Source organism: Ochotona curzoniae, unplaced genomic scaffold (genome assembly GCF_017591425.1).
Source record: "Ochotona curzoniae isolate NIBS_2020 unplaced genomic scaffold, NIBS_Ocur_1.0 contig_3819, whole genome shotgun sequence".
NCBI classification, from domain to species: Eukaryota; Metazoa; Chordata; class Mammalia; order Lagomorpha; family Ochotonidae; genus Ochotona; species Ochotona curzoniae.
The window spans coordinates 49,856,727-49,881,337 of NW_024466004.1; the positions used below are offsets into that span (position 1 = coordinate 49,856,727).

The window sequence follows — 24,611 nt, forward strand, 5'->3', positions numbered from 1 at the left end:
GTTATCTTACATAATTATGAAGGCATTCCTCCTCCTCTCCAGTTGTGTGGGCAATCTGATTTTTCTCCAATTATTTTCAATTATTGGGATTTTAGGGGAGAATATAATAAAGCAAATGATAATTTTTATCTGTATTCATAACATAAAAATTTGAGAAGAATCATAAGCAGTTGATATAAAAAAGCAAACATGATGTCAACTGGACACTGCAGAACTACATAATACAGTAGTTACAATATTCAATCATGTTAACAAGTCCCTCTTAGAAAATGTTTAAAGTAATTATAGGCAGACTGTTGAAAAGGGAACCAGAGTAATTAAAAGGAGGTGCTTTGAGTATACAGGGAAAAGGAAGGATTAATTAAAAATTTTTATTCATGGCCTAGTGGGAATTCTTGGTTAAAAGCAAAACAACACAGGAATGCCTATGAAGTTCTCACACTTTAAAACAATTTCAAGATTCACTTTTATGACAGAAACCAGTACACAAAACCCTCTCAGTAAAAGCTGAATATCACCACAAATGTGGTGATGGTCTGCCTCCTCTTTTAATTTTTGGTAGAGAACAGAGAAGCCACAGATGGTGCACAGTTTACCAAATATTAGGCATTAAATAAACTTTAGTTCCAACTTAAATTTGGAAGCATAAGTTTCCTGAGCATTTCTTTTTCTTTTCCAAAGACATACTTATTTATATTAGAAAGGTTAAGTTGCAGAGAGAGAGAGAGAGATATGCTGGGTTTCTTCCAAAATTGCCATAATAGCTAGAGCTGAGCCAACCTGAAGCCAGGAGCCACGAGCTTTTTCCAGGTCCCTCATGAAAGTGCAGAGGCCCATGGACTTGGGCCAGCTGTCACTGCTTTCCCAGGTCATAAGCAGGGAGCTAGATTTGGAGTGGAGCAGTTGGGACTTGAAATGGAGCCCATCTGGGTTGCCAGCACTGTAGGTGGAGGCTTTGAGCAGTATACCACCATGCTGATCTTTTGAGTGCTTTCTGATCAGTGTATAGGTGGAATTCCAACTTAGTTTCCATGGGGTGCAACAAATCACCAAAACGCCAGCAGAGTTATGTAACCTTCTCCGACCATCTATTTCTCTGTTCTTTGATTACCAAAGAATGTGAACCAGAAAGTGACTTAAAACATCAGCCACTTATCATCAGTTCTGAGTTTGTTATCAAACTTGGAAATATTTCCATAACTAAATGCTTGACTACAGAAAAATAGAAAAAAAAAGGTGTATGTTTTGGGGAAGCTCTTCCTCATAGTATATTTTAGGAAATTTATTATTTACAATTATTTTAGGAAAATGTTACTATGCATCCTGATAATGATGTAGGGAAATAAGACATGATAATTATGTAGGAAGTATAGCATCGTATACTTCCCACTAAACACTTACTAATTACAAAAGAAATAAAAGTAACTTGGAGAAAGTTGGCAAATACAACCTCAATGTACAGTTAATAATCATCAGCAGCAGACAGATCCATCCATGAGCTTCCTGGTGTGACACACTAAGAAGGCAAACATGATTGTTGTATTCTGGTTCAAAGCAGGGAATCTGAATCTAGTCACAAGGAAGCATCAGGCAAGTTCACACTATATGACAATTCTATAAAATAACTGGTCCAATCTCTTCAAAGTTTTCAACAAACTATAGAGGTGCAATCACTAAACATGATGTGAGATCATGGAACAAGGAAAGGACCTATTAGGATAAGATTCTTATACAGAAAATTTGAGTGAGATGAGTGGATGAGTCAAATAGCACTGGATTATTTGAGGTAAGATGTTAACATCCACAGAAACTAGGTGAAAGGTAAATGAAAATGTCATTATAGTACTTTACAAATGCGTACTATTGGCCCAGCACAGTGGCCTAGTGGCTAAAGTCCTAGCCTTGAAAGCGCTGTGATCCCATATGGGCACCAGTTCTAATCCCAGCTGCCTCGCTTCCCATCCAGCTCCCTGCTTGTGGCCTGGGAAAGCAGTCGAGGACGGCCCAATGCCTTGTGATTCTGCACCCTTGTGGGATACTTAGAGGAACTTCCTGGCTCCTGGCTTCCGATTGGCTCAGATCTGGCCATTTTGGTCATTCGGGCAGTAAATCATTGGACGGAAGATCTTCCTCTCTGTGTCTCCTCCTCTGTATATCTGGCTTTGCAATAAAACATGAATAAACCTTAAAAAAATGTGTACTACTCAGATTATTTCAAAATGAAAGTCTGCATTAAGACAAAAATTAAATTAATTGAAAAAACAAAAGAGCCTTAGGGGGGTAAAGATGCACTTACAACTTAACTTTAAAATTTTGCTTTTTCAAACTACCTACAATGAAGTATATCCAATTTTATTATTAAAAACTATTCTCTATAGAGACTATCTAGAGAGAGAAAGAGAAAAAAAAATTCAAGTATGAAACCCATCATATAAAATTTATATAAATATAAGTGTAAGAGGTTAAAAGTACCTGACTGTAATCTTTCCCCCAACAGTAAATTTAGCAATCCACTCCTTTTGGGGATTGCTTTATTTTATAGCTTTTGCATTATATTGATCGAGTGCTAAGAAATAAAGTATCAATGAGTTAATCATATAATTTTACATGTAACATATATGTATGTAACATAAAAAATTAAAATGGCAATCTACTTATCTACCAGTGTAAAACATAATTTTCCTACAACTTCTACCCAACTCTTTCTTATGTCAGGGTTCACTAACAATAAGAAGTCAGTGTTTGAAGAGAAAACAGTTACAGGAAACACAAGTGAATATCCAGGGCCATAACTAAGGATTTAAGAACTTTAACCTTTGTTTGTAAAGTGTGACTAACAAGGAGTGGTAAATCATCTTCCCAGAGAAGTAAACCATGTGTTAGCTACAAAAGGGTGTCAACAAAATTTATTTGTTTATTATAGCCTTACTTCCATTCCCTTCTAATTTTGGATGGTTTGTGCCTACCATATTTTATAAAACATTTTGAGTAAAGTAATAAAATTGTTACATTTTAATAAAAATACTAAGAGTTCATTGTAACACATTTAAATAATTCAGAAATGCATAAAGAAGCAGTGAAAACCACAGCAGCAGGTCCCGGTATCCATACCATTAATCTCCGTTAAAACAATCCTACGTCTTTTCTCTAATGATGAGGGTACTTCACAAAGTACCCTGGAAAATGGAGATTAAAAAGTTTATTTTGGTGAAAATTATTTTTGAAATTGTACATATGGAAAGCCTACAGCAGATACATGAAAAAGGTATATTATTAAAAACAACTAGGCATGGATTCAAAGCTTTTTGCACTAAAATAAATATTTTTAAATCCATTTTCCAAGAATTTCCAAAAGTACACTGCTGTATGTTCTTTTATGACTACTGACATTTTACATAATTGCAACGTTCCTACCTGGAAATAGAATATTTTGCAGTGCTCAAGGATCTGAAGTTACTCAGATTATTTCCAAGTCTTTGAATCAAGAAAGTAAAAAGATAACACCCGTGTACACTTAATCAATAGATTTATTCTACCTTTAAAACCATTTTAAGTTTTTATGAAATTATTAAAAGTACCTTTTTCATTACAGAAATGTTCAAAAAAGGTATAAAGCAGAAAACCAAGACCCCTCATAACCTCAGTCCTGTAGGTGCACTTGTGTCATCCAAACCTCATCTTATATTCTTCTCCCAGTACATGGTAGCTGTGTTTTCCTACTTGCTCTGGAGAAAAGTGCTGTAATTTTTTTATGCTTCTGTTTTCTCTGAAAACCCTTGTTCAATCCATTATCAGATCCTATTAGCTTTGCTTAAAAAATATTTAGTATTTGGCCAATATTCACAAACCCCATCTATACTAACCTAACCTAACTATCATCCTTCTTGTCTAGCCCTATAGTATTCAAGGAATAATAAGGTTTTAGATTCCACATTGCTACACAAAACACATATTTTATATTTTGTTGTAGCATTAAAGAAGGATAACCACAATTATAAAATGGCAACAAAAACACTCTTCCCTAAAACTGTTGTTTGTAAAAAGAGATACATGGGGATATTGCAAAAAGTTCAGGGAAAAATATAATTAAAAGTTACTATGGTAGAAAAAGTTTTCTAGCTCACGTAAATGTTCTGTTTAACGCATTGTTTGGATTATATGCTTTTTTGGTTAATGCATTTTTTTAGGAATTAAGAAAATTCTTATTTAGTTATTTGAAAAGCAGGGGCAGTAACAGAGGTAGAAAGGTGTAGAACATTCCCATCCACTGTATCACGCTAGTGTCTGCAACAGCCAGCGCAGAATCTGGGGGCCAAGAACCAGAGCTAGGCTTCTGGCAACAGTGGCAGGAGTACAACTCCCTCAGCCATCCCAGGGTCTTGCCTTAGCATGAAGACAGAATTAGGAGCCAAAACTGAGCATCCAACCTAGGTTGTCTGATTGTTTTAACCTATAACCTAACCACTAGCTAGGTTAAATGCTAGCACCTTATATGAACGAAAGAATTCTGAAGAATTCTTTTCAAAGTTTTTTCAACAAACATCATTTTTCAACTTAGAAAATTAAAACCATTTAATTTTAAATCAACTTACCATTTAAAAAAATTCTGGTATATATTATCATAAAGTATGATAGAAAAGGGTAGAAGTTAAAGTTATGGGGGACAATGTGGGTATTAGAAATGACTTTCATACCTGACACACTCTGAGAGCTTGGTCCAAGACTGTTTTGGTATCAGTATCATAATCGGGGCAAGGAAGCATGGCTCGGCTGAGATGTGCTTGTAGGAGGAGATGTGCTTTGGTGTGTGGGCTGTCAAATGAGTGAGGATTTAATTCAATGGGAAGACATTTTGCCAGTTCGCTATTCATATGATCTTCATTGTGTCTTACAGGCAAATCTGTGTATTCTTCTGCATCCTGAAAAAAAATCCATATATGTACCCATGAATATATACATATGTACCTACACACATATATCTGTTATATCAAAAGCATAATAACTAATGCATTTCTTAGCTTCAAATAATAATATCTAAAGCACATTTAGATAAACCACAAGATAAGCAAATCCCGTAGAATTTGGTCCTGTTTTATGCTATCATTAGTACATAACCAAAAGCTAGTTAATATACAATATACCTAAAATTCAAGGGTATTCTTTTGCAGTTACATAGTCAACAAAGATAACAAAAACCCTGAAAGATATCACACCTTTCTAAGATGACAGGGCTTCCATAGTGAACCCTGAACTGATAGTCCATTAAGGAAGAAAAGACAAATTCTATAAAGTCTAATGTAATAGTGTCTTAAGTACATAGAAATGAAGAGAGAAATAGGAAAAGCTCTTTGAAAACGTGACATTTAAGTTAAGATCTGGAGAAAGAATGGCAGAAATAAGGCAAAGCTGCAGAAAGGTGTGAGGATAGAATATGCAAGGTGAGGAAATGGTGAACAGTGGGACCATTGAGAATTATTGCAATTCACTATATTAATCAATGCATTCTGGAATATGTATATGGCAAAATCTTACATTTTGATTTTTCATCTTAGGTTTCAGGACAGTTTAATAGTGACAATTTGCTTACATGATACTGGTCACTAAAGATCTACTTAATGACCCTACTAAATATAACTATACAAGTCCACTTAAAAACAATCAGATGTACTTTGTCATGATTCAAAAGTAAGAGATCCTGGATTTATCCCTCTTCTGCAGTAAACTCCCACTTCAACCCCCTTAAAACAAAAGACAAAACATGACCCAATGTTTTTGAAGTGAATGTACGTAAGCTATGAAAGGCAGTGAGCGATCCATGAGATACAGAAAAATAATTAAGTGACTTGCATTTCCTGGCTGTGCTGTGGAAAGACAAGAAATGAGATATTCTCTTCTTGAATTAAGAAAATGAAGTTGAGAATTTAGGGAGATGAAAATAGCGACAATTTATAACAGCAGACTACAAAAGGAGGAAATTACACAAGAAGGAAAGGAAGAGGGGGAACAAAGAGGAGAGTGGGAGAATACTCCAGTGCTCTACATGCAGAGCACTCATCTGGAATTTCCAGGATGGTACTGAAGGTACATGCATATGAAGAAACTATCTTAAAGTTAGGAAAGAATTATTGCAAACAGTATCTAGCACTGACACAATACCAGGAATCATGGTGCCTGCTTTCTCCATTCTAATCAGAGAAACTCAGAATTCACAGGATACAGGGTAAAGAAGGAAAACACACCACACACACACACACACACACACACACACACACACACACACGAGGATAGCTGATTTTTGACAAAGGCTCAAGAGAAAAACAGTGGAGAAAGAACAGTCTTTGGAAGAAATGAACATATCATGCCAACAAGAGGGGAATTTGATTCCTAATTTATAATAGTAAAAAGTTTATTCAAATTGTATCATAGAAGCAAATAAAAAATCTGAAACCAAAGAACTTTTGGAAGAAAATATTGAATATCTTTGCTATCTAGAGTAAGAAAAAAATTATTTCATTAGAAAGCTTACATGATCGGAAAAGGAAACTATTAAATAGAATGTCATCAGAATTAGAAACTTGAACCCTTAAAGAGACACTGTTAAGTGAATAAAAAATACTACCCACAGAACGAAAAGATCTCTCAAAACCAAACAGTGAAACAAACAATCCAGCAAGGAATGAATGTTCAAACTTAAAATCATTGACATACCAAGTACTGGAGACAATTTTATAAGAACTGCAACGTTGACACATAACTTGTGGGAATATAAGTGTTACAATCTCTTTGGAAAATAGTATAACATTTTCCTAAAACATTAAACATATTTGCTACCGAATCCAGAATTTCATATCTAGGAACTTTGCTCAAGAGAAGAGAAGTGTATGCCCATAGAAGCACTACTGTTGTTCACAGTAGTATGTGTAAGGAAAAACACTGTTTAAAAAAAATCAAAATTTCCAACAACATCCATAAAATGGAATTCAATCCAGCAACCAAAACTAATTATTGACTGCCAAAAACATAGATAAGCCTGAAAATAATTATGCCAAGTGAAGAATATAGACCATCGCTAACAACAAAATACATTCTAAATCAAACTACCCATCAGAAAGATTATCCACCTTGACCAAGTGAAATTTATCCCAGGGAAACAGGAATGTTTCAACATATACAAACCAATTAATATGATAAATCAACAGAAGAAATAATAAAAATCATATGATTATCTCAACAAATACAGAGAAAGTCTTTGATACATCTTTTCAATAATAATAATAACAACAACAATAATTATAATGAAAACTCTTAATCCAATGTGGTATAAAATGGAACATATGTCAACACAATAGAGGTTATATAAGAGAAGTTCACAGTGAGCATCATATTAATTGGCAAAAAAATGAACGCATTTCTACTAAGCAATGGAACAAGAAAAGAACATCCACTTTCACCATTATTATTTAAAAAAATTTCTAGAAGTTTCAGAGCGATTAGAACTAGTATAAACATTCAGCAAAGTTGCAGCATATAAAAAACTCAGTAGCATTTTTATATACCAGCAATGGTCTCCCTAATAAAATGTTATCAAAATAGTCCTATTGAAAATATCTGCAAAAAACTTAAATACCTTGGTATAAATTTAAGCAGCAATGTGAAAGACCTCGATAATTAAAATAAGGAAACATTAATAAAGAAATAGAAGCATGAAAAAATTGGAAAGACCTTCCAGACCCACAGATTGGAAAAATTAACATTATCTATGTGTCCACGATATCCCAAATAATGTATAAATTAAAAGCAGTTTCCACCAAAATACCAGTGGCATTCTTCACAGAATTGGAAAAAAAAATTCCTAAAGTTTATATGGAAATACAAAAGATCCCCATATAGTTCAAGCAATCCTAAAGAAGCAAAACAAAATCAGAGGCATCATAATATCAGCTTTCAAGACGTACTATAGGGTTATTATAGACAAAACAGCGTGCCACTGGCATCAAAATAGATACAGACTAATGGGTGCAGAAGAGAAACATCAGAAGTAAAACTGATGCATGTAACACCAACTTATCTTTGACAAATGTGCTAAAAGCAATCCCTGGAAAGGGGATAATCTCTTCAGTAAATGGTGCTGGGGAAACTGGATTTCCACATGCAGCAGTTTGAAACACACCATTTTCTTACATTCTATACAAAACAAATTCAAAGATCAAGGATCCAAATCCATCCCTTAACAATTCAAACTATGAGAGGAAAGGATAGGGCGAAACATCCCAATACACTGGCAAAAGCAATGTCTACTTGGATAAGATCACAAAAACATGGGCAACAAAAGCAAACATTGACAGATGGGGTAATATCAAACTAAGACACTTTTACACAGAAAGAAAACAACAGGATGAAGAGACAGCAGAATAACGGAAGTTATGCATCTGATAAGAGACTAAGAACATGAATATATAAGGTCCTGAAGAAATGGGGAAAAGAGAGTGCATGTTGTGGTACAGTGTGCTCAGCTACCGATTATGATGTGGTTTTCCCAGTCTGAGTTCTGCCCATTCACACTTTTTGTGATACAGCTCCCCGCTAATGTGTCTAGGAAGCAGGATATAGGAGGCCCCCATGTGGGAGACCTAGATGCAGTTCCTGGCCCTTGGCGTCAGCTTGGTCTCCCTGCATGGTCATTGGTCTCTGGTCACTGGAGGAGTGAACCACTGAATGAATGGAAGAGGTGACACACACGCTCTCTCTTTCATTTTGCCCTTTAAAATAAATAAGTAAATACATAAGCAAATAAATAAATAAATCTTATAAAAAAGGAACAGAAAAAGAATCTGAGAACAGATTTTCCAAAATAAGAAATGTAAGTGGCTAACAAAATTAAAAAAAAAAAAAATAAAACTCTGCTTCACCAAAAACCACCACAAGCTATCATCTTAACAGAATGACTTTCATTCTAAGAAAAGAAAATTGCCTTAGAGAAAAGACCTAACACACTGTTTGCAGGAATGCAAATTCGTACAGCCAGCACGGAAAACATGGACATTCTTTAAAAAACTAAAGAGGTCTACCTTATGACCTGGCAATCCCACTTCTGAGTCCATCCACCTGTGCATGTCGCAGTACCTGACAGTGGTGCCTGCCCTCCTGTGTTTAGTCATACAATACACAATAGCAAAGATATGGATTCAACCTAGACATTTACTAACTGATGACTTTTTAAAGAAAATGCTGTCTACCTATATGATGAACTATTACTTAACCATAAAAAATGAAACCCTGACATTTGTAACAAAATAGATGGAGGCTGACATCATTATGCCAAGTAAAACAAGTAAAACAGACTGCATTTGTTTTCTCACAGATGTGGAAGTACAATGTATACATTAAAAATGTGTAGATGCTATATTATTTTGTGTATTTTTAAATGACTTCACTGAATTATACCTCTTACGTATTAATGTATCTTTCTTTTCTCATATTATTTCCATGTAAATACAAAGACCCAGTAGTAGGAGGGAAACTGGTGAGTCTAAAAGAGTAAAAAAGTCGTATTTAATGTAGTTTCAAGTTCATATAGAAGGCTAACAAAAAGCATTTTTAATTACATGAAGATTCTAATAAACTGTATGGATGCTTGCTGACTATGCCCTTCTCATTTTCTTTAACAGTCAGGATTATCATGATACTTTCCACTAATGTGAACCTTCTCCTTTGTACTGCTTTTGTGTAAGAAGCATATGCTGACACACAAGTTAACTATCCTGTGCTCTGATGTGTCATCATGACCCTTTACATGTGTCATTCTAGAATCTTCCAAAAATGAGAGACCTGCTATAAATACACAGTGCTGCTAATTTTGGGTTCAGGGAAACTTCAGCACTGAAGCACTATCACCTGTTTACTAATCCACTTCAATCTAATGGCTAGGTTCTATCCACTTTGCCATTTAGAAGTCCAACTATCTTCTCAGCCTGGCCAACAAGTATAGAAAAAAGGTCATGAAGGAAGAAGATGGCTCAGAAATCTAAATCATGACCTCTTTCCTCAAGAAAATTAAAATCAAACTTGGAATAACAATTTGTGCAAATGAATAATTATATGAGATGTAGAATAAAGTACTGCTATTTACAGATAAGCACCAAAGAAAACTGGATGTATGTGAAAGTTCCCGAGAGGAGACAGTGTTTGTTGTAGGCTTAGAACCACTGGTAGAAGGGGAAAGTTCTCCTGCATTCCAGAACAGATAAGGAGGGTCTGAGGTTTAAGTCTCAGAGATATGAACGATGAAGCTATTAATAGTTGAGAAGTTGAGAACACTCAGTGAGCAGGAGCTATGGTTCAAGTAAGCAAAATACACTTAAAGAGAGTGTAGTAATCCAGACAGTTGGGCGGGGGAGGGGAGGGAGAAGTCAATTTTAAATCTGTCTTGCAGTGTAAAGTCATATACACTCATTTCTTTCTACTGTTTGTAAAAATGACTCTTTTTGATATTTTAGTAGAAGAGAATGCAATAGTTTCTCTAATACTGCAAATGGAATAACCTCTGCAGGTTTCCAATACGTAGGAAATAGGATGAAAATTTCAAATTATATGAAAATTCAATAAAAATAAAAATACAGAAAGTAGGAGCTTGGTTGGAAGTATTAACTATTTGTATTATCTAAATTATCCACTTGCCACAGCACATTCTTGCTCAAGTTCAATGATACACACTATCCATCACTCTTTACCCCAGTAAGAGTGGAAGTGGAGGAAAGAGAGAGGAGAGAGAGAGATCAAAAGAGACTGAAAAGCAACAACACAAGATGGGTGATTTCTAGTCTTATCCCTTAAAATTTTCTGTAAGTTATTTGAGTATCAGTATGGTTCTGAGATTCTAAGACATATTTTTCATAAAATATGACTTCTAAATGCAAGCCATCCACTTCACTTGCTGCTGAAGAAATAATAGTGTTTCAATGTTTCAATGCTTTATCCTTCCTGGCAGGATCCAACAGCCAGGAGCCCTGAGTGGTCCATAGAAACAGAAGAACAGTAAACTTCCTTTGGAACTTGGGAGAGGAGCTTTCTCTGGTTCTTACTTAGTTCCAACTTTGGGTCCCCACCCTCTCTTGCAATGACCTCAGGATCGCTCCAGAAACCCCTCAAAACAAACAAACAAACAAACAAACAAAAACTAGAATAGATAGACAGAGAACAACAAGAAAAGTTTAGAATCAGACAGGAAACGGTCAGTGTGGATTCACATATACCTCACTAGGTAGGACACAAATGATTAACTACTTCTCACTAGGGTATTGAAGATTTCTCTGCACACCCCTCCTAAAACTGCTCTGCACTTCAACTGTTGACATATTAGAGTTATAAGCCAGTTTAGACTACCCTAAAAACTGCCAATTCAGCAAAATTATACTCTAATACTATAAATTGCTAAATACTAAAAAGAAACTAGACAAAAGACAGCTGAATAGTACCCTATAGCCATTTTAAGGTGTACAGAAGCTGGCTGTATATAAACTAAAACTGAAATGTCAATGAAGCAGTCACAGCATGTGGTTAAGAACTTGCATCTTTTTAACATATTGGTTACTCAGTACCATGTCAATTCCATAAAGTTGTAAATTGTTGTTAACGTTATGTTGGGGCTTTTAATTGATCAGGATGATATTCTGCCAGCTCTACCTTCAGACCAGAGATGGTCTCCCCAAGAAACCGATGCATTTATCTGGACAGTGAGATGTTGAACTCTATGCTTGGTATATGCTTGCAATGAAAGAATCTTGACTGAACTTGAACTACAATAGCACAAGGGGGAGGAATCCACTATGGGGGGAGGGCACGGGAAGGGGTTGAGGGAATCCCAGAGCCTATGAAACTGTGTCACATAATGCAATGTAATTAATAAAAAAAAATGATGGTGTTCCAATGCTTTATGAAAAATAAGTCACGTTGAACTCACTGGGAGGCAGCACATGGGAATGTGGCTGACCACACACAATCAATGCACACTGCACTTGTGGCGTTGTTTTTCAGGTGTCTTGTTTGTTGGATGCTTCCTGTTATACTTCCTTACTTCAGGTTAGATTCTCATTTCTCTGCAAGATGTGACTCCAGCGTTCTCTAAAAGTGTGCCAGTTTTGCTTAAATTGCCTGATTTATTGCTTTAATCCCCTTCTTCACCAGGATTGTGAATTTGCTCATTGCCAGGAGTATCAGTATCAGATGAGTTGGCTAAAAGCTGAGTACATTTTAAATTGGGAAAAAAATGCTCTACAGCGCAGGTATTTAAGTTTAATAAGAGAACTATAAAATCTCTAGTGCAGGTTAACCCTCAAAGAGTAACCTCACTAAAACTTTGATCTCAGTAATATAAAATTGCATAAAACAAACAAACAAAACCCCCATTTTTTCTTTGAATAAAGTGTTAGAGCCTTTGTAAAAAATTAAATATATTTTAAGAGAAATTAGACTTTAATATCTCCAATGGCAAGGTCTTAGTGTGTTAGGTAAATGCTTTACCAAACATATATCTGGATTATTAATAGATGTACATATGCAATGGCTAGCAAAATGAGAGGCATGGTCCTTTGCCTTTTGAAGCCTTGTTCACTAAAATTGACTGCAAATAACTGTAAAGATGGTGGCTGGAGAAGTATTGGGAGGAAATGGCATACACTGTAATAGGTGGGAAGGTACCTTTGATGATGGTATGACTGAGCTCAAAGGCAGTAAAAATAATTTAAAGAAAATCAAGGGGGCCCGGCGTGGTGGCGCAAGTGGTTAAAGGTCCTCGCCTTGCACCCCCGGGGATCCCATATGGGCGCCGGTTCTAATCCCAGCAGCCCCGCTTCCCTTCCAGCTCCCTGCCTGTGGCCTGGGAAAGCAGTCGAGGACGGCCCAAAGCTTTGGGAACCTGCACCTGCGTGGGAGACCCGGAAGAGGCTCCTGGCTTCAGATTGGCATAGTATCGGCCCGTTGCGCTCACTTGGGGAGTGAATCATTGGACAGAAGATCTTCCTCTCTGTCTCTCCTCTCTGTATATCCGCCTTTCCAATAAAAAAATAATAAATAAAAAAAAAAATCAAGGGAGTGTTGGCTTGAGACTCATAATTTAATTGAAAAGGGGCTTTTGATAAGGGAAAATACTTTATAAAGGGGTTTACAGTACTTTCTCGTTCTTTTTTGTTTTGGAAAGTAATATATTCAGAGAAGAGGAGAGACAAAGAGGAGGTAGCTAGGCTACCCCGTCGGGCCCAGTTATTTTTCTTTTAAAAAAAAAAAAGATCTATTTTCGGGCCCGGCGTGATAGCGTAGTGGTTAAAATCCTTGCCTTGCACGCCCTGGATCCCATATAGGCACCAGCTCATGTCCTGGTGGCCGTGCTTCCCATCCAGCTCCCTGCTTGTGGCCTGGGAAAGCAGTTGAGGATGGCCCAAAGCTCTGGGACCCTGCACCCGTGTGGGAGAACTGGAAGAGCTCCTGGCTCCTGGCTTCAGATTGCCTCAGCTCCAGCCGTTGTGGTCACTTGGGGAGTGATCCATTGGATGGAAGATCTTCCTCTCTGTCTCTCCTCCTCTCTGTATATCTGCCTTTAACTAAAAATAAATCTTTTAAAAAAAAAGGATCTATTTTTGTTATTTGAAAGGCAGAGTTAAAGAGAGAGAGAGACCCTTCACCTTTTGATTTACTCTCCAAATGGCTGCAATGATCAGGGCTGGATTGGGCAGAATTCAGGAGCCAGGAGCTTCATCCAGGTCTCCATGTGGCTTCAGGGTCCCAAGCACTAGGTCCATCTTCCGCTGCTTTTCCAAGGCATATTAGCAGGGAGCTGGAGTGGAAGTGGAAGAGCCAGCCAGTGCCCATATGGGATGCCAGTGTCTCAGATGGTGTGTTCACTTGTTATACCACAATGCTGGCACCTACTGTTGCTTTCAAACATAAGTCATGTTTATATACATATTTGAGACATAATTAAAAACTGTCTATACTGTTTTTGCTTAAACAGATGCATTTGGAAAGATCTTTCATTATGAAATTTTGAGATCTTCAAAGCAGAACACATCAGGTTTATAAATAAAGAAATCAATATTTTCCACAGAAAGGTTATTCATACATAATAGGTTTCTTCAAAAGCTATTATTTCCACTGAGGATTCCATGCTTTTGCTTACAGTGTTTGAATTAATGGGAATCTAGAAAATGTGATAAGTAATTCATCCATTCAGCGGGTGTAGTGTCGTGTGAGATGGCTGAGAGAATGCAAGATCTGGGGATTGATGCAACAGGTGGATCTTCAGCTCTGCCTTTTACAAGCTACACGACCTTCTGGGAGTAACTATCTTCCTAAGCCCCAAATTCCTTGTTTTCTACTGGTGTTTGACATGTCTTCAAAATGAAAGCATTTGTAAGACATTGAAATATGCTAAGACTTGCTTAATATTTTAGACATTGTTGTTATAATTTTTCACATTTGTATATATTAACTAAGTTTTAAGATTCAATTATTTGAGTTTCATTCTACAGTTTTCAACGGTAAAAATGTCTATAATTGTATTTCATTGTCTGAAATGAGATTTAACTAACCTGCTTTAAAAATATCATTACTCGGGCCCGGAGCGGTGGCGCAAGTGGTTGAGTCCTCGCCTTGCACGCCCGGGATCCCATATGGGCGCCGGTTCTAATCCCGGCAGCCCCGCTTCCCTTCCAGCTCCCTGCCTGTGGCCCGGGAAAGCAGTTGAGGACGGCCCAAGGCTTTGGGAACCTGCACCCGCGTGGGAGACCCGGAAGAGGCTCCTGGCTTCGGATCGGCATAGTATCAGCCCGTTGCGCTCACTTGGGGAGTGAATCATCGGATGGAAGATCTTCCTCTCTGTCTCTCCTCTCTGTATATCCGCCTTTCCAATGAAAAAAATAATAAAAATAAATCTTTAAAAAAAAAATATCATTACTCTTAAAATATTCAAGGAAATAAAATTCTTAGAATTATGTTTTTCTAGTAGCTGTACTGTGTTTATTGAAATAATCCTACAACCACAATATTGGTTTTCCAAACACAATGCTCTCATAATACAAGAGACAAATACTTAGAAATTACATCCTCTTGAACTACAGATTTCATACTGTGGACTTCAGTCTCCAATGTCCAATTAGGTTTCTTATGTCTTTATTAATTCACAAAAGTACCTCAGTATGTAAGGAGGAAATCCATTCTTTTCCGTGTGTCCCAGTGGAACAAACTCAAAATTATGAGAAAGAAAGAGGAAAAGAATCACCGATTATACCTGGTGCAACTTTTCTGAAGGAAAAACAATGGATAAGCTGAACTCTGAAAGCTTGTATTATTTTCTATTGCCACTCAATTGGTAGCAACTTCCAAGAATGAAACAGAAAACATTACTGATCTTAGACCTACAAGAATGAGTAAAACTCTTCTTACTATTATTGCCGGTTTGTTTATAGGCCCGAGAGATAGACTTAAAATGAAGACAGAAGGCAACTGTCATTTAATCCACAAGAGCTCTGCCAGCTCCTACTGTGAAAACCCTGGTCACTTATTCCTGGAATTCCAGTTCATGATTTTTCTAAGCTCTTTAGAATGTGACATGCTTGCTTTACCACTCTACTCAGTGCATACTGCCCTCAAGTATTTTTCTCTGGATGTTTCAGAACACTTACAAAGGAGATTTGTAGCTTAGTTGAGATTGATCAGGAAAGCAGCAATCTTAAGATCAGCAGAGAGATCTAGTAAAACAATCAAAATCTCCAGGCTAAACAGCAAGCAAACAAAGGCCCCTTCTAGCTACTTCTTCCTTTGCAGGACGCTCTATCTGCCTCCACGATACTCCTGTAATTTTAAACAACTTGTCCAGCTAATTTCCTGTGTGTGATCACCGACTAAGAGTGAGGTTCAGTTTCTTATCTACATCATGTAGGTAATTAAAGGAAATTGAAAGTGGGTAGTGAAGCTTTTATGCAACTGGGATTGAAGCTGAATGGAGGGCAGTGAGGTCAGTGGAGCCCATTATATTTTTATGTGAGAGGCTGGTGTGTCTGCCCTGTTCTTGTTTATTTAGTGTAGGCTGGACAGACTACTAGCAGCAAATCTGTGTCTCTGATTTGCCCAGCTGTCCGTGAATAAAAACATCTTCTCCTGCAAATGTTAAATGACAGTGATTGACAACCTATGATGAACTCAGTTTGAAACCCCCTGCTACTGTTTTTAGATTGCAAAAGAAAAAACAGAATAAAGAAACACCTCTCATAATCACATCAAATGGTCCCTGCTGTTCACTCAATACCTTTCATTTGTTTCCCTTTTTTCATACAAAGCTCAATCTGCTGCACAGACGCCTCAAACAGAGCTGTTTCACATGATGTACTCATTTTAAAAGTTGGTATCCTTTCACGTTGTGTTTGAATATTTACACTGATTTTTAGTTTACTGGGTACATACATCCTTAAGGGGTCTTAGTGCATACCATTATGCCACATAACTTGCTTGTTCTTCCAAGAGTAACCCGGCAAACTTACATTGCTGAGATAGGTCATTTAGCCACTAACTGGCTGTCTCTTGTGTTTAGTTTGAACTACAGTACTTTCAGTTGATACGTGTGAATCTTTGGTGTGCTTGTGGCCATTGAATATGTCCACTGCCCAATGTTAGCTATTTGGTTTGCAAAACTAAGAGACCATCAATTAAATACTTCCACATTTCTGACATAGGCTTTTTCTTTACTGAAAGCATAATTAACAAATGAATGTTGTATGCATGTATGTATGTGTTTATACATGCAAGTAGTTCCTTTCTTCCAGTTAAAATAAGCACAAAAGTCTGGTTTGTAAACTGAGCAAGTGACAGAGACATGAAGAAATGCAACCAGTATGGGGTATTGTTTGGTGCTGTATAAAGATGGTATCACAGTAAACTGGCACTTTCCTGTCACTGCATAGTGGCGAAGAGGGCACTTGTACAAAGGAGACAGCAGCCTGATCAATGGGAGAGACTAAAGAAGCTTTATGCTATAACTTAATGTCTGTCATGGGAAAAGTAAAACTTACAAAGTTAATGAGTTCTAGACTTTAAGTAGCACTTGATTAATTTGTAACATTTTGAGGTGTTAAAACACACCAAAATTAGTTTCTCACATTCCAGTGCTGTCTTTTAGCCACTGAAGCTTTAGGAAAAGCATTTCAGTAAATTTCCTGATAGGAACCCTGTTCAATTTCTGTGCCTTTCTGAAGTACTGCATTTGTTGATTATTATGTTCTCAACTGTAACATGGACAAATGATCTGGTATTTAACACCCACAGATATTAAGAGGAAAGAAAATATGCCTCATATGTTTTATCTTAATTACTTTGGACCGTCTTTTATTTAATTTTTAAAAGATTTTATTTATTTTTATTGGAAAGGCAGATATACAGAGAGGAAAGACAGAGAAGATCTTCCATCCAATGGTTCACTCCTCAAGTGGCTGCAACAACCAGAACTGACGATCCAAAGCCATGAGTCAGGAGCTTCTTTCGGGTCTCACACACGGGTGCAGGTTCTCAAGCTTTGGGCCGTCCTCGACTGCTTTCCTATGCCACAAGCAGGGAGCTGGATGGGAAGCGGGGCCACCGGGACACGGACCAGGGTCCATATGGGACCCTGGGAGTAACTGGCAAGGACTTAAGTAATTAGGCTTCTGCACCGGGCCCTATTTAATCATTAAGAAATTGAATATCAACTTTTTCTGCACATTAAATGCACATAACTAGCACTGCTTGCTTATAGCACTAAAAATTTGCACGGTTAAAATTTTATTAAAAATATTAAAATTGAGTAAGTTATATAATATCAGACACTTGAAAAATAAAGAACTGCTAAAACTTCCATAGTATTTACACTATTTTTAATTTTTCATTTCATCTATTTATTTATAATTAAAAAGATTTATTTCCATTGGAAAGTCAGATTTACAGAGAAGAGGAGACACAGGGAGAGATCTTTTGTTCTCTGGTACACTCTCCAAATGGCTGCAAATGCCAGAGCTGAGCCAATCTGAAGCCAGGTGTCAGGAGCTTCTTCTGAGTCTGCCATACAGGCCCAGGGTCCCGTGGAACATCTTTGACTTCTTTCCCAGGTCACAAGCAGGGAGCATGGAGGCAAGTGGAGCAACCAGAATACGAACTGGTGCCCATTTGGGATCCCAGCGCATACATCACTGGATTCAGCCACTAGCCTCTCACATTTGACCCGTTACTAAGTATAAAATTCAGTACAATGTATACAACAGTTTCATGTTAAAATAATTAAAAAAGGCCTCTCATTTTCTCACTGTAACTTTGTCTTTTATTTGTCATTATTACTGATTTATTTGAAAGGCAGATTTACAGAGAGGACAGAAAGAGATCTTTGATATGCTGGTTCACTCCCCAAAAGGCCACAATGATTGGAGTGGAGCCAACCTCAAGCCAGAAGCCAGGAACTTCTTCTAGGTCTCCCAGTCTCCCATGGGGGTACAGGGGCCCAAGGACCTCAAGTATCCTCTGCTACTTTCCCAGGCTATAAGCAGGGAGCTAAATCAGAAGTAGAGTAGCCGGGACTAGAACTTCTTATATGGCACGCTGGTGCTGCAGGAGGAGGATTAGCTTGTTTAGACACTCACCTGGCCCCAGTCAATCTTTTTCTTTCTTTCTTTCTTTTCTTTTTTCTTTTTCTTAAAGGGACCAGCATTGTGGTACAGAGAGTTGTTTCTTGAGGGCCAATTCAAGACCTGACTGCCACACTTCTGGTCCAGTTGCCTGGTGATGGTTCAAGTGTTTGTGCCCTTGCCATTCACATGGGAGTCACAAATACAGATATGGGATCTTATGTTTGGCCTGGCCCAATCCTTGTTGTGATGGCTATCTGGGAAGTAAAACAGTGGATAGAAGATCTCTTTCTCATTCTACTGGTAACTCTTTCAAACAAATTTTTTAAAAATTCTAGGATAGAAAATATTCACTGGAAAATTATAAAACAAAGCTCTAGTAAATTAAACAATGTTTTTCCCTCTAGTATGTCCACAATTTATTTCACCATACGGAAATATCAAAACAATTTTGCTATATGTAGGCAGTGAAAACTATGAATACTGATGGATATAATTGCAGCGTCTCATAAGATCTATGCGTGATTCCTTTTAGTGATTATGTGAATATTTGTTTGACTTATATTAATGTCTTAAACTTACAGACATTCGTTTAGCTTTCAAACAATTTAGGGCCAGCAAAGAATCATTTGCCCCAAAATAAATATGAACAAAAAATAATACTTTATATTCTTTCCATTGTAAGAAGGACCACCTGGCTGACAGCTGGATTTTAGGGGATCTTACAATAGTGAGTACCAGCAGGTGTGTTATACTTAAAATAATTTCAGTGGTAAGAATTCCATCAGAAACTTCTATTTCCCAGGATTTATAGCTAAGTCCTTAAAAAATTGCTCTTTGATGAGACTTGAAAAAAAATTCCTCAGTTTTCAAGGATATAATAAAAATGCCTTATAGTTTAACGATATTTAGGGTTTTTTTTTCTTTTAAGAAATGAAAATCTTGAGCCTATCAGGTTTGAATCCTAAAAAGGGGATATCAACATTAGTAGCAATATATAATAATTGTGTAAGGTTAAATATCATACATTGCAATCTATATTTAAAATATCAGCATTTTTATCAGCATGCTGCTGCTTTTAAAAAATTACATGTATGTTATTAGATTTATCTATGCTTGACTAAAAGTAAATATCAAATATCAAAGAAAAAACTGTAGCAAAAATTGTAGCCAAAGTGGAAAAGATAAAAGGTGCATCATTAAAACACTTTTAATCTATTATTTAGTTTGAAAACTAAGATATACACAAAAAGTTAAATATAAAGGTGAAATATAGGGCCCAGTGCAATAGCCTAGTGGCTAAAGTCATCGCCTTGCACATGCTGGGATCCCACATGGGCGCTGGTTCATGTCCCGGCTGCCCCACTTCCCATCCAGCTCCCTGCCTGTGGCCTGGGAGGGTCGTTGAGGATGGTCCAAAGTTTGGGCACCCATGTGAGAGACCCAGAAGAGGCTCCTGGCTCCTGGCTTCGGACTGGCTCGGTTTAAGCCATTTCAGACACTTGGAGAGTGAATCATCCGTCAGAGGATCTTCCTTTGTTTCTCTTCATCTCTGTATATCTGACTTTCTAAAAAAAAAAAATCTTTAAAAAAAGTGAAATATAGGGCCCAGCGCAGTGGCGCAAGTGGTTAAAGGTCCTCACCTGGCACGCCCGGGATCCCATATGGGCGCCAGTTCTATCCCCGCAGCTCCGCTTCCCTTCCAGCTCCCTGCCTGTGGCCCGGGAAAGCAGTTGAGGACGGCCCAAAGCTTTGGGACCCTGCACCCGCGTGGGAGACCTGGAAGAGGCTCCTGGCTTCGGATCGGCATAGTATCGGCCATTGCGCTCACTTGGGGAGTGAATCATCGGACGGAAGATCTTCCTCTCTGTCTCTCCTCTCTGTATATCCGCCTTTCCAATAAATAAATAATAATAAAAAAAAAATCTTTAAAAAAAAGTGAAATATAAAGATAAATATAGAAGTAGTAGCTTTTATTAATTACCACAAGAGTAAAAGACAATACTTTATGAAGAAATTGTTATGAATTTAGAAGATACTCCCTGAAGCTGAATTACAGAATATCTGACGAGTAGTCCAGCCACAGCGCATGGGTGACTGCTGGATGCAGTGTCTAGACATGATGCTGAGTACACACACAGCATGTTCAACAGTGAGAGTAAGCAGGTAATCACAAGAAAAGAAAGTAATGCATAAGAGTCTTATGGCAGATCAAAATAAAGAGGTAAGACCATAAGAGACCTGACAGCAGGTGAAGAATATAATGCTTTCTAATGTATATAATTCTTATGGAAGACAGAAATGATTAAAATGGCATTTAAAAACAGATTAATTGGCAGGGGTGAGTTGGGTTTATTACACTTGGTGGAGAAAGTTGGAAGATCTCTCTTGAGACAATTGCTTAGGACTGATGTAATGAGAAAACTTCCTCTCCCACCTACACAAGACATGTATTTTAAGAAAAAAAATTATAGAATAAAGGATGAATGTACTTCGTAACTAGTTCAATAGTAGGAATTGGGGAGAAAACAAAAGAGCCAAAGATTATTCCAAGGTATTTACCTTGAAGATAGAAGAGATTGAAATAAAAAGGGCAAATCAATGACAGGAATCCACGGGCTTTTGAGCCAATGAGTATAAATGTCTACTGAGCCAGCAAGTCATGGACCTGTAGCTTACAAGAGAGGTCAAGACTTGTGACTGTACTATCTGGATCATCTGTGTAAAGGCAATATTTTCAGCTAATAACTGTGGGGTGACATGAGAAAGCAGGCACATAGGAAAGCAGATATCCAGGAAACAAGCTCTAGAGAATACTGAGAAGTAAGTGTAAGAAGAGTAGCCAATGGCAAAGCACAAGAAAAGAAACTGGGTAAGATTTGACAGTAGATTTTTAAGGATAGAGCATCAAGAAAGCACCTATACTAGCCAGCACTATGAAAAGTTCTATCAGACTTGGTGCTAAAAATGACTATAGATAGCATTGGCAACTATGAGCATTTTGTTCAATGGTAATCCAAAGGTTAAGAATACATGGAATATTACTCAGCTATTAAAAGAAAAACAAAATGCAGTTTTTTGTGGCCAAATGGGCCCAACTGGAAACGATAACGTTAAGGGAAATGAGCCAATCCCAAAACGTTAGATACCATGTTTGCCTTAATCTAAGATGAAATGATGTCAATATGAAAAATAGTACCTGTAAAATGTAATAATATCTCAATCTCAAACAACCTATCCCACATGCAATAAGATATTGTGAAGTAACCAATGAATCAACAAACAATGTGAATCAGACTGCTAATGATTTACATCACAGAACTGCAGAACCTAATATACTTTTATTACACTATGCTACTCTGTAATGGAGAGCACGAGAGCAGAGAAATCTTCCATCTCCCTAGAATGTGTGAGGAAGCCGTGAAATACAACCTACCAGGATCATAACAGGTAACTCATAGACAACAGACTCGAATCAGCATTAGACCAATAGTTAAACTACAAAGACATATAGGGGGAATCAAGAGTGATCCTGACAACCTTTTAACAGGAGGTCATATGCACAGAGCAGGGGGGAGACCCCAGAGCAGAGGAGGGGGACAGGAGGAGGCTTGTATCCCAACCCTGAAGACTCCTAGATCCTCACCAAGGACTATCAGTATGAGCACCAAGGACTATATCCCAACTACCAAGGAGACCATGAGGAATTGGAGTGCCTTCGGAGGCCAAGAACTCTGATGTCATCCACCCCTGTTTGGATCTACAACATGGGATGGAAGAAGCCGAAATCCTTCCTTGCAGGATCCAAGGTCATCGGAACAACAGCCAGGAGCCCTGAGCGGTCTGCAGAAACAGAATAGTAAACTTCCTTCGGGCATAGGGAGGGGAGCTCTCCCTGGTCCTCACTTGGTTCCAACTTTGGGTCCCCATTCTCTCTTGCAATGACCTCAGGAACGCTCCAGAAACCCCTCAAAACAAACAAACAAACAAACAAACAAACAAACAAACAAAAATCTAGAATAGATAGAGAACAACAAGGAAAGCTTAGAATCAGACAGGAAACGGTCAGCATGGATTCACACATACCTTAATAAGTGGGACACACAGATTAGTTACTCCTCACTGGGGTATTGAAGATTTCTTTGCACCCCCTCCTAAAACTGTTCTGCACCTCAACTGTTGACATATGTCTTGTTAAAGTTATAAGCCAGTCTAGACTGCCCAAAAAACAGCCAGGTTAAGCAAAATTATGCTTCAACAGTACAAAATGCTAAATACTATAATGGAAATAGACACAAGGCAGCTGAACAGTAATCCAGAGCCATTTTAAGGTGTATAGAACCCAGTTATATATAAACTAAAATTGAAATGTTAACGAAGCAGTCACAGAGTGTGGTTGAGAACTTGCATTTTTTTTTTTTAACATATTGGTTACTCAATACTATGTGAATTAATTCCGTAACATTATAAATTGTTGCTGATGTTATATTGGGGCTTTTAATTGATCGGGATGATACTTTGCTGGCTCTACCTTCAGACTAGAGATGGTCACACCAATAAATCGTTGAACTTATCTGAACAACAAGATGCTGTGGACTCTATGTTTGGTATACGTTTGCAATGAAAGAATCTCAATTGAACTTGAACTGTGGTAATACAACAAGTTGGAGGAATCTACCATGGGGAGAGGGTTAGGGGGACTCCCAGTGCCTATAATACCGTGTCACATAATGCAATGTAATTAATAAAAAAATAAAATTAAATAAGAAAAAAAGAATACATGGCTGGAAAAAAAAGTAGAAACAGTAAATTGACATCTATCTCTACTTACTTATGTATCAACTCATTGCTTTACCTACATAACCACCTACTTACCTACTACCATTTTTTTTGTACAGTAGATAGTGTAAGAAATAAAACAGTAAAGAAAAATGGTTAGGGCCCGGCGCAATAATGTAGAGGTTAAAGTCCTCGCCTTGAACATGCTGGGATCCCTGGTTCTGGGCGCTGGTTCTAATCCTGGCAGCTCCACATCCTATCCAGCTCCCTGCCTGTGGCCTGGGAAAGAAGTCAAGGATGGCCCAAAGCTTTGGGACCCTGCACCCATGTGGGAGACCTGGACAAAGCTCCTGGCTCCTGGCTTCGGATTGGCTCAGCTCCAGCTGTTGCAGCTGTTTGGGGAGTGAATCATCGGACAGAAGATCTTCCTCTCTGTCTCTCCTCCTCTCTGTATATCTGCCTTTCCAATAAATAAATAAATCTTAAAAGAAAAATAGTTAAACTGAATATAGATGTTTCTTCTTTGTATTTTAGAAAATTCCAACATACATTTGCAAGAGTACTTTTTGGTGTAAGAGGTGATTTTTTTTTTTTTAAAGTTCATATGCACAGTATCAGTGGAGCTACTGAGAAAATTTCTTTAGCAAAGAGTTATGATGTCCTAAATTATATTTTTGGAGAAAAAGGTTTTCTACAAGATTGTGTGCCAAAAGTTAAACTGAAAGTGAAAAGTTTGGTAAAAATTATGTTACAAAAATTTTATCGTCTCAAAAAAAAAAAAAAAAAAGTCCAGCCTGCCACCCCCCTCAAATCATTTGACTTAGCTTTTTCTAAGTTAGCAAACAGTTGATGTATGTGTTCAAAGTTAATCTGTTTGAAATTCAGTTAGAGAGAGACAGGGAGAGACACAAAGAGAGCCTGTCCTCTGCTGATTTACTCTCCAAGGAGCTGCAATGGCCAGGACTAGGCCAGACTGAAGCCAGGAGCCAGGTGCTTTATTCCTAACTCCCTGTGGGTGGGAGGGCTCCACATATTTGGGTCATCTTCTGTTGCTTTTGCAGCTCATTAGCAGGAAGCTGGATCGAAGCAGTGAAACCAGGATATTAACTGATAGCACAGGGGGTGGCTTCATCTGCTACGTCACACCAATAGCCCTGCAATTTTTAATTTTAAAAGTAGTTATACATTACCTCATAC

At 37.6% G+C, this 24,611-nt stretch overlaps 1 protein-coding gene across 1 annotated transcript in view; it reads right to left on the minus strand.

The window, feature by feature from the left end:
• Positions 1-24,611, minus strand: part of ASCC3 (activating signal cointegrator 1 complex subunit 3) — a 294,902-nt gene that overhangs the window by 20,432 nt on the left and 249,859 nt on the right. The window contains exon 37 of the mRNA XM_040983825.1: positions 4,695-4,919. Coding sequence (XP_040839759.1) covers positions 4,695-4,919 — 225 coding nt within the window. The remainder of the gene's footprint in view (positions 1-4,694; positions 4,920-24,611) is intronic.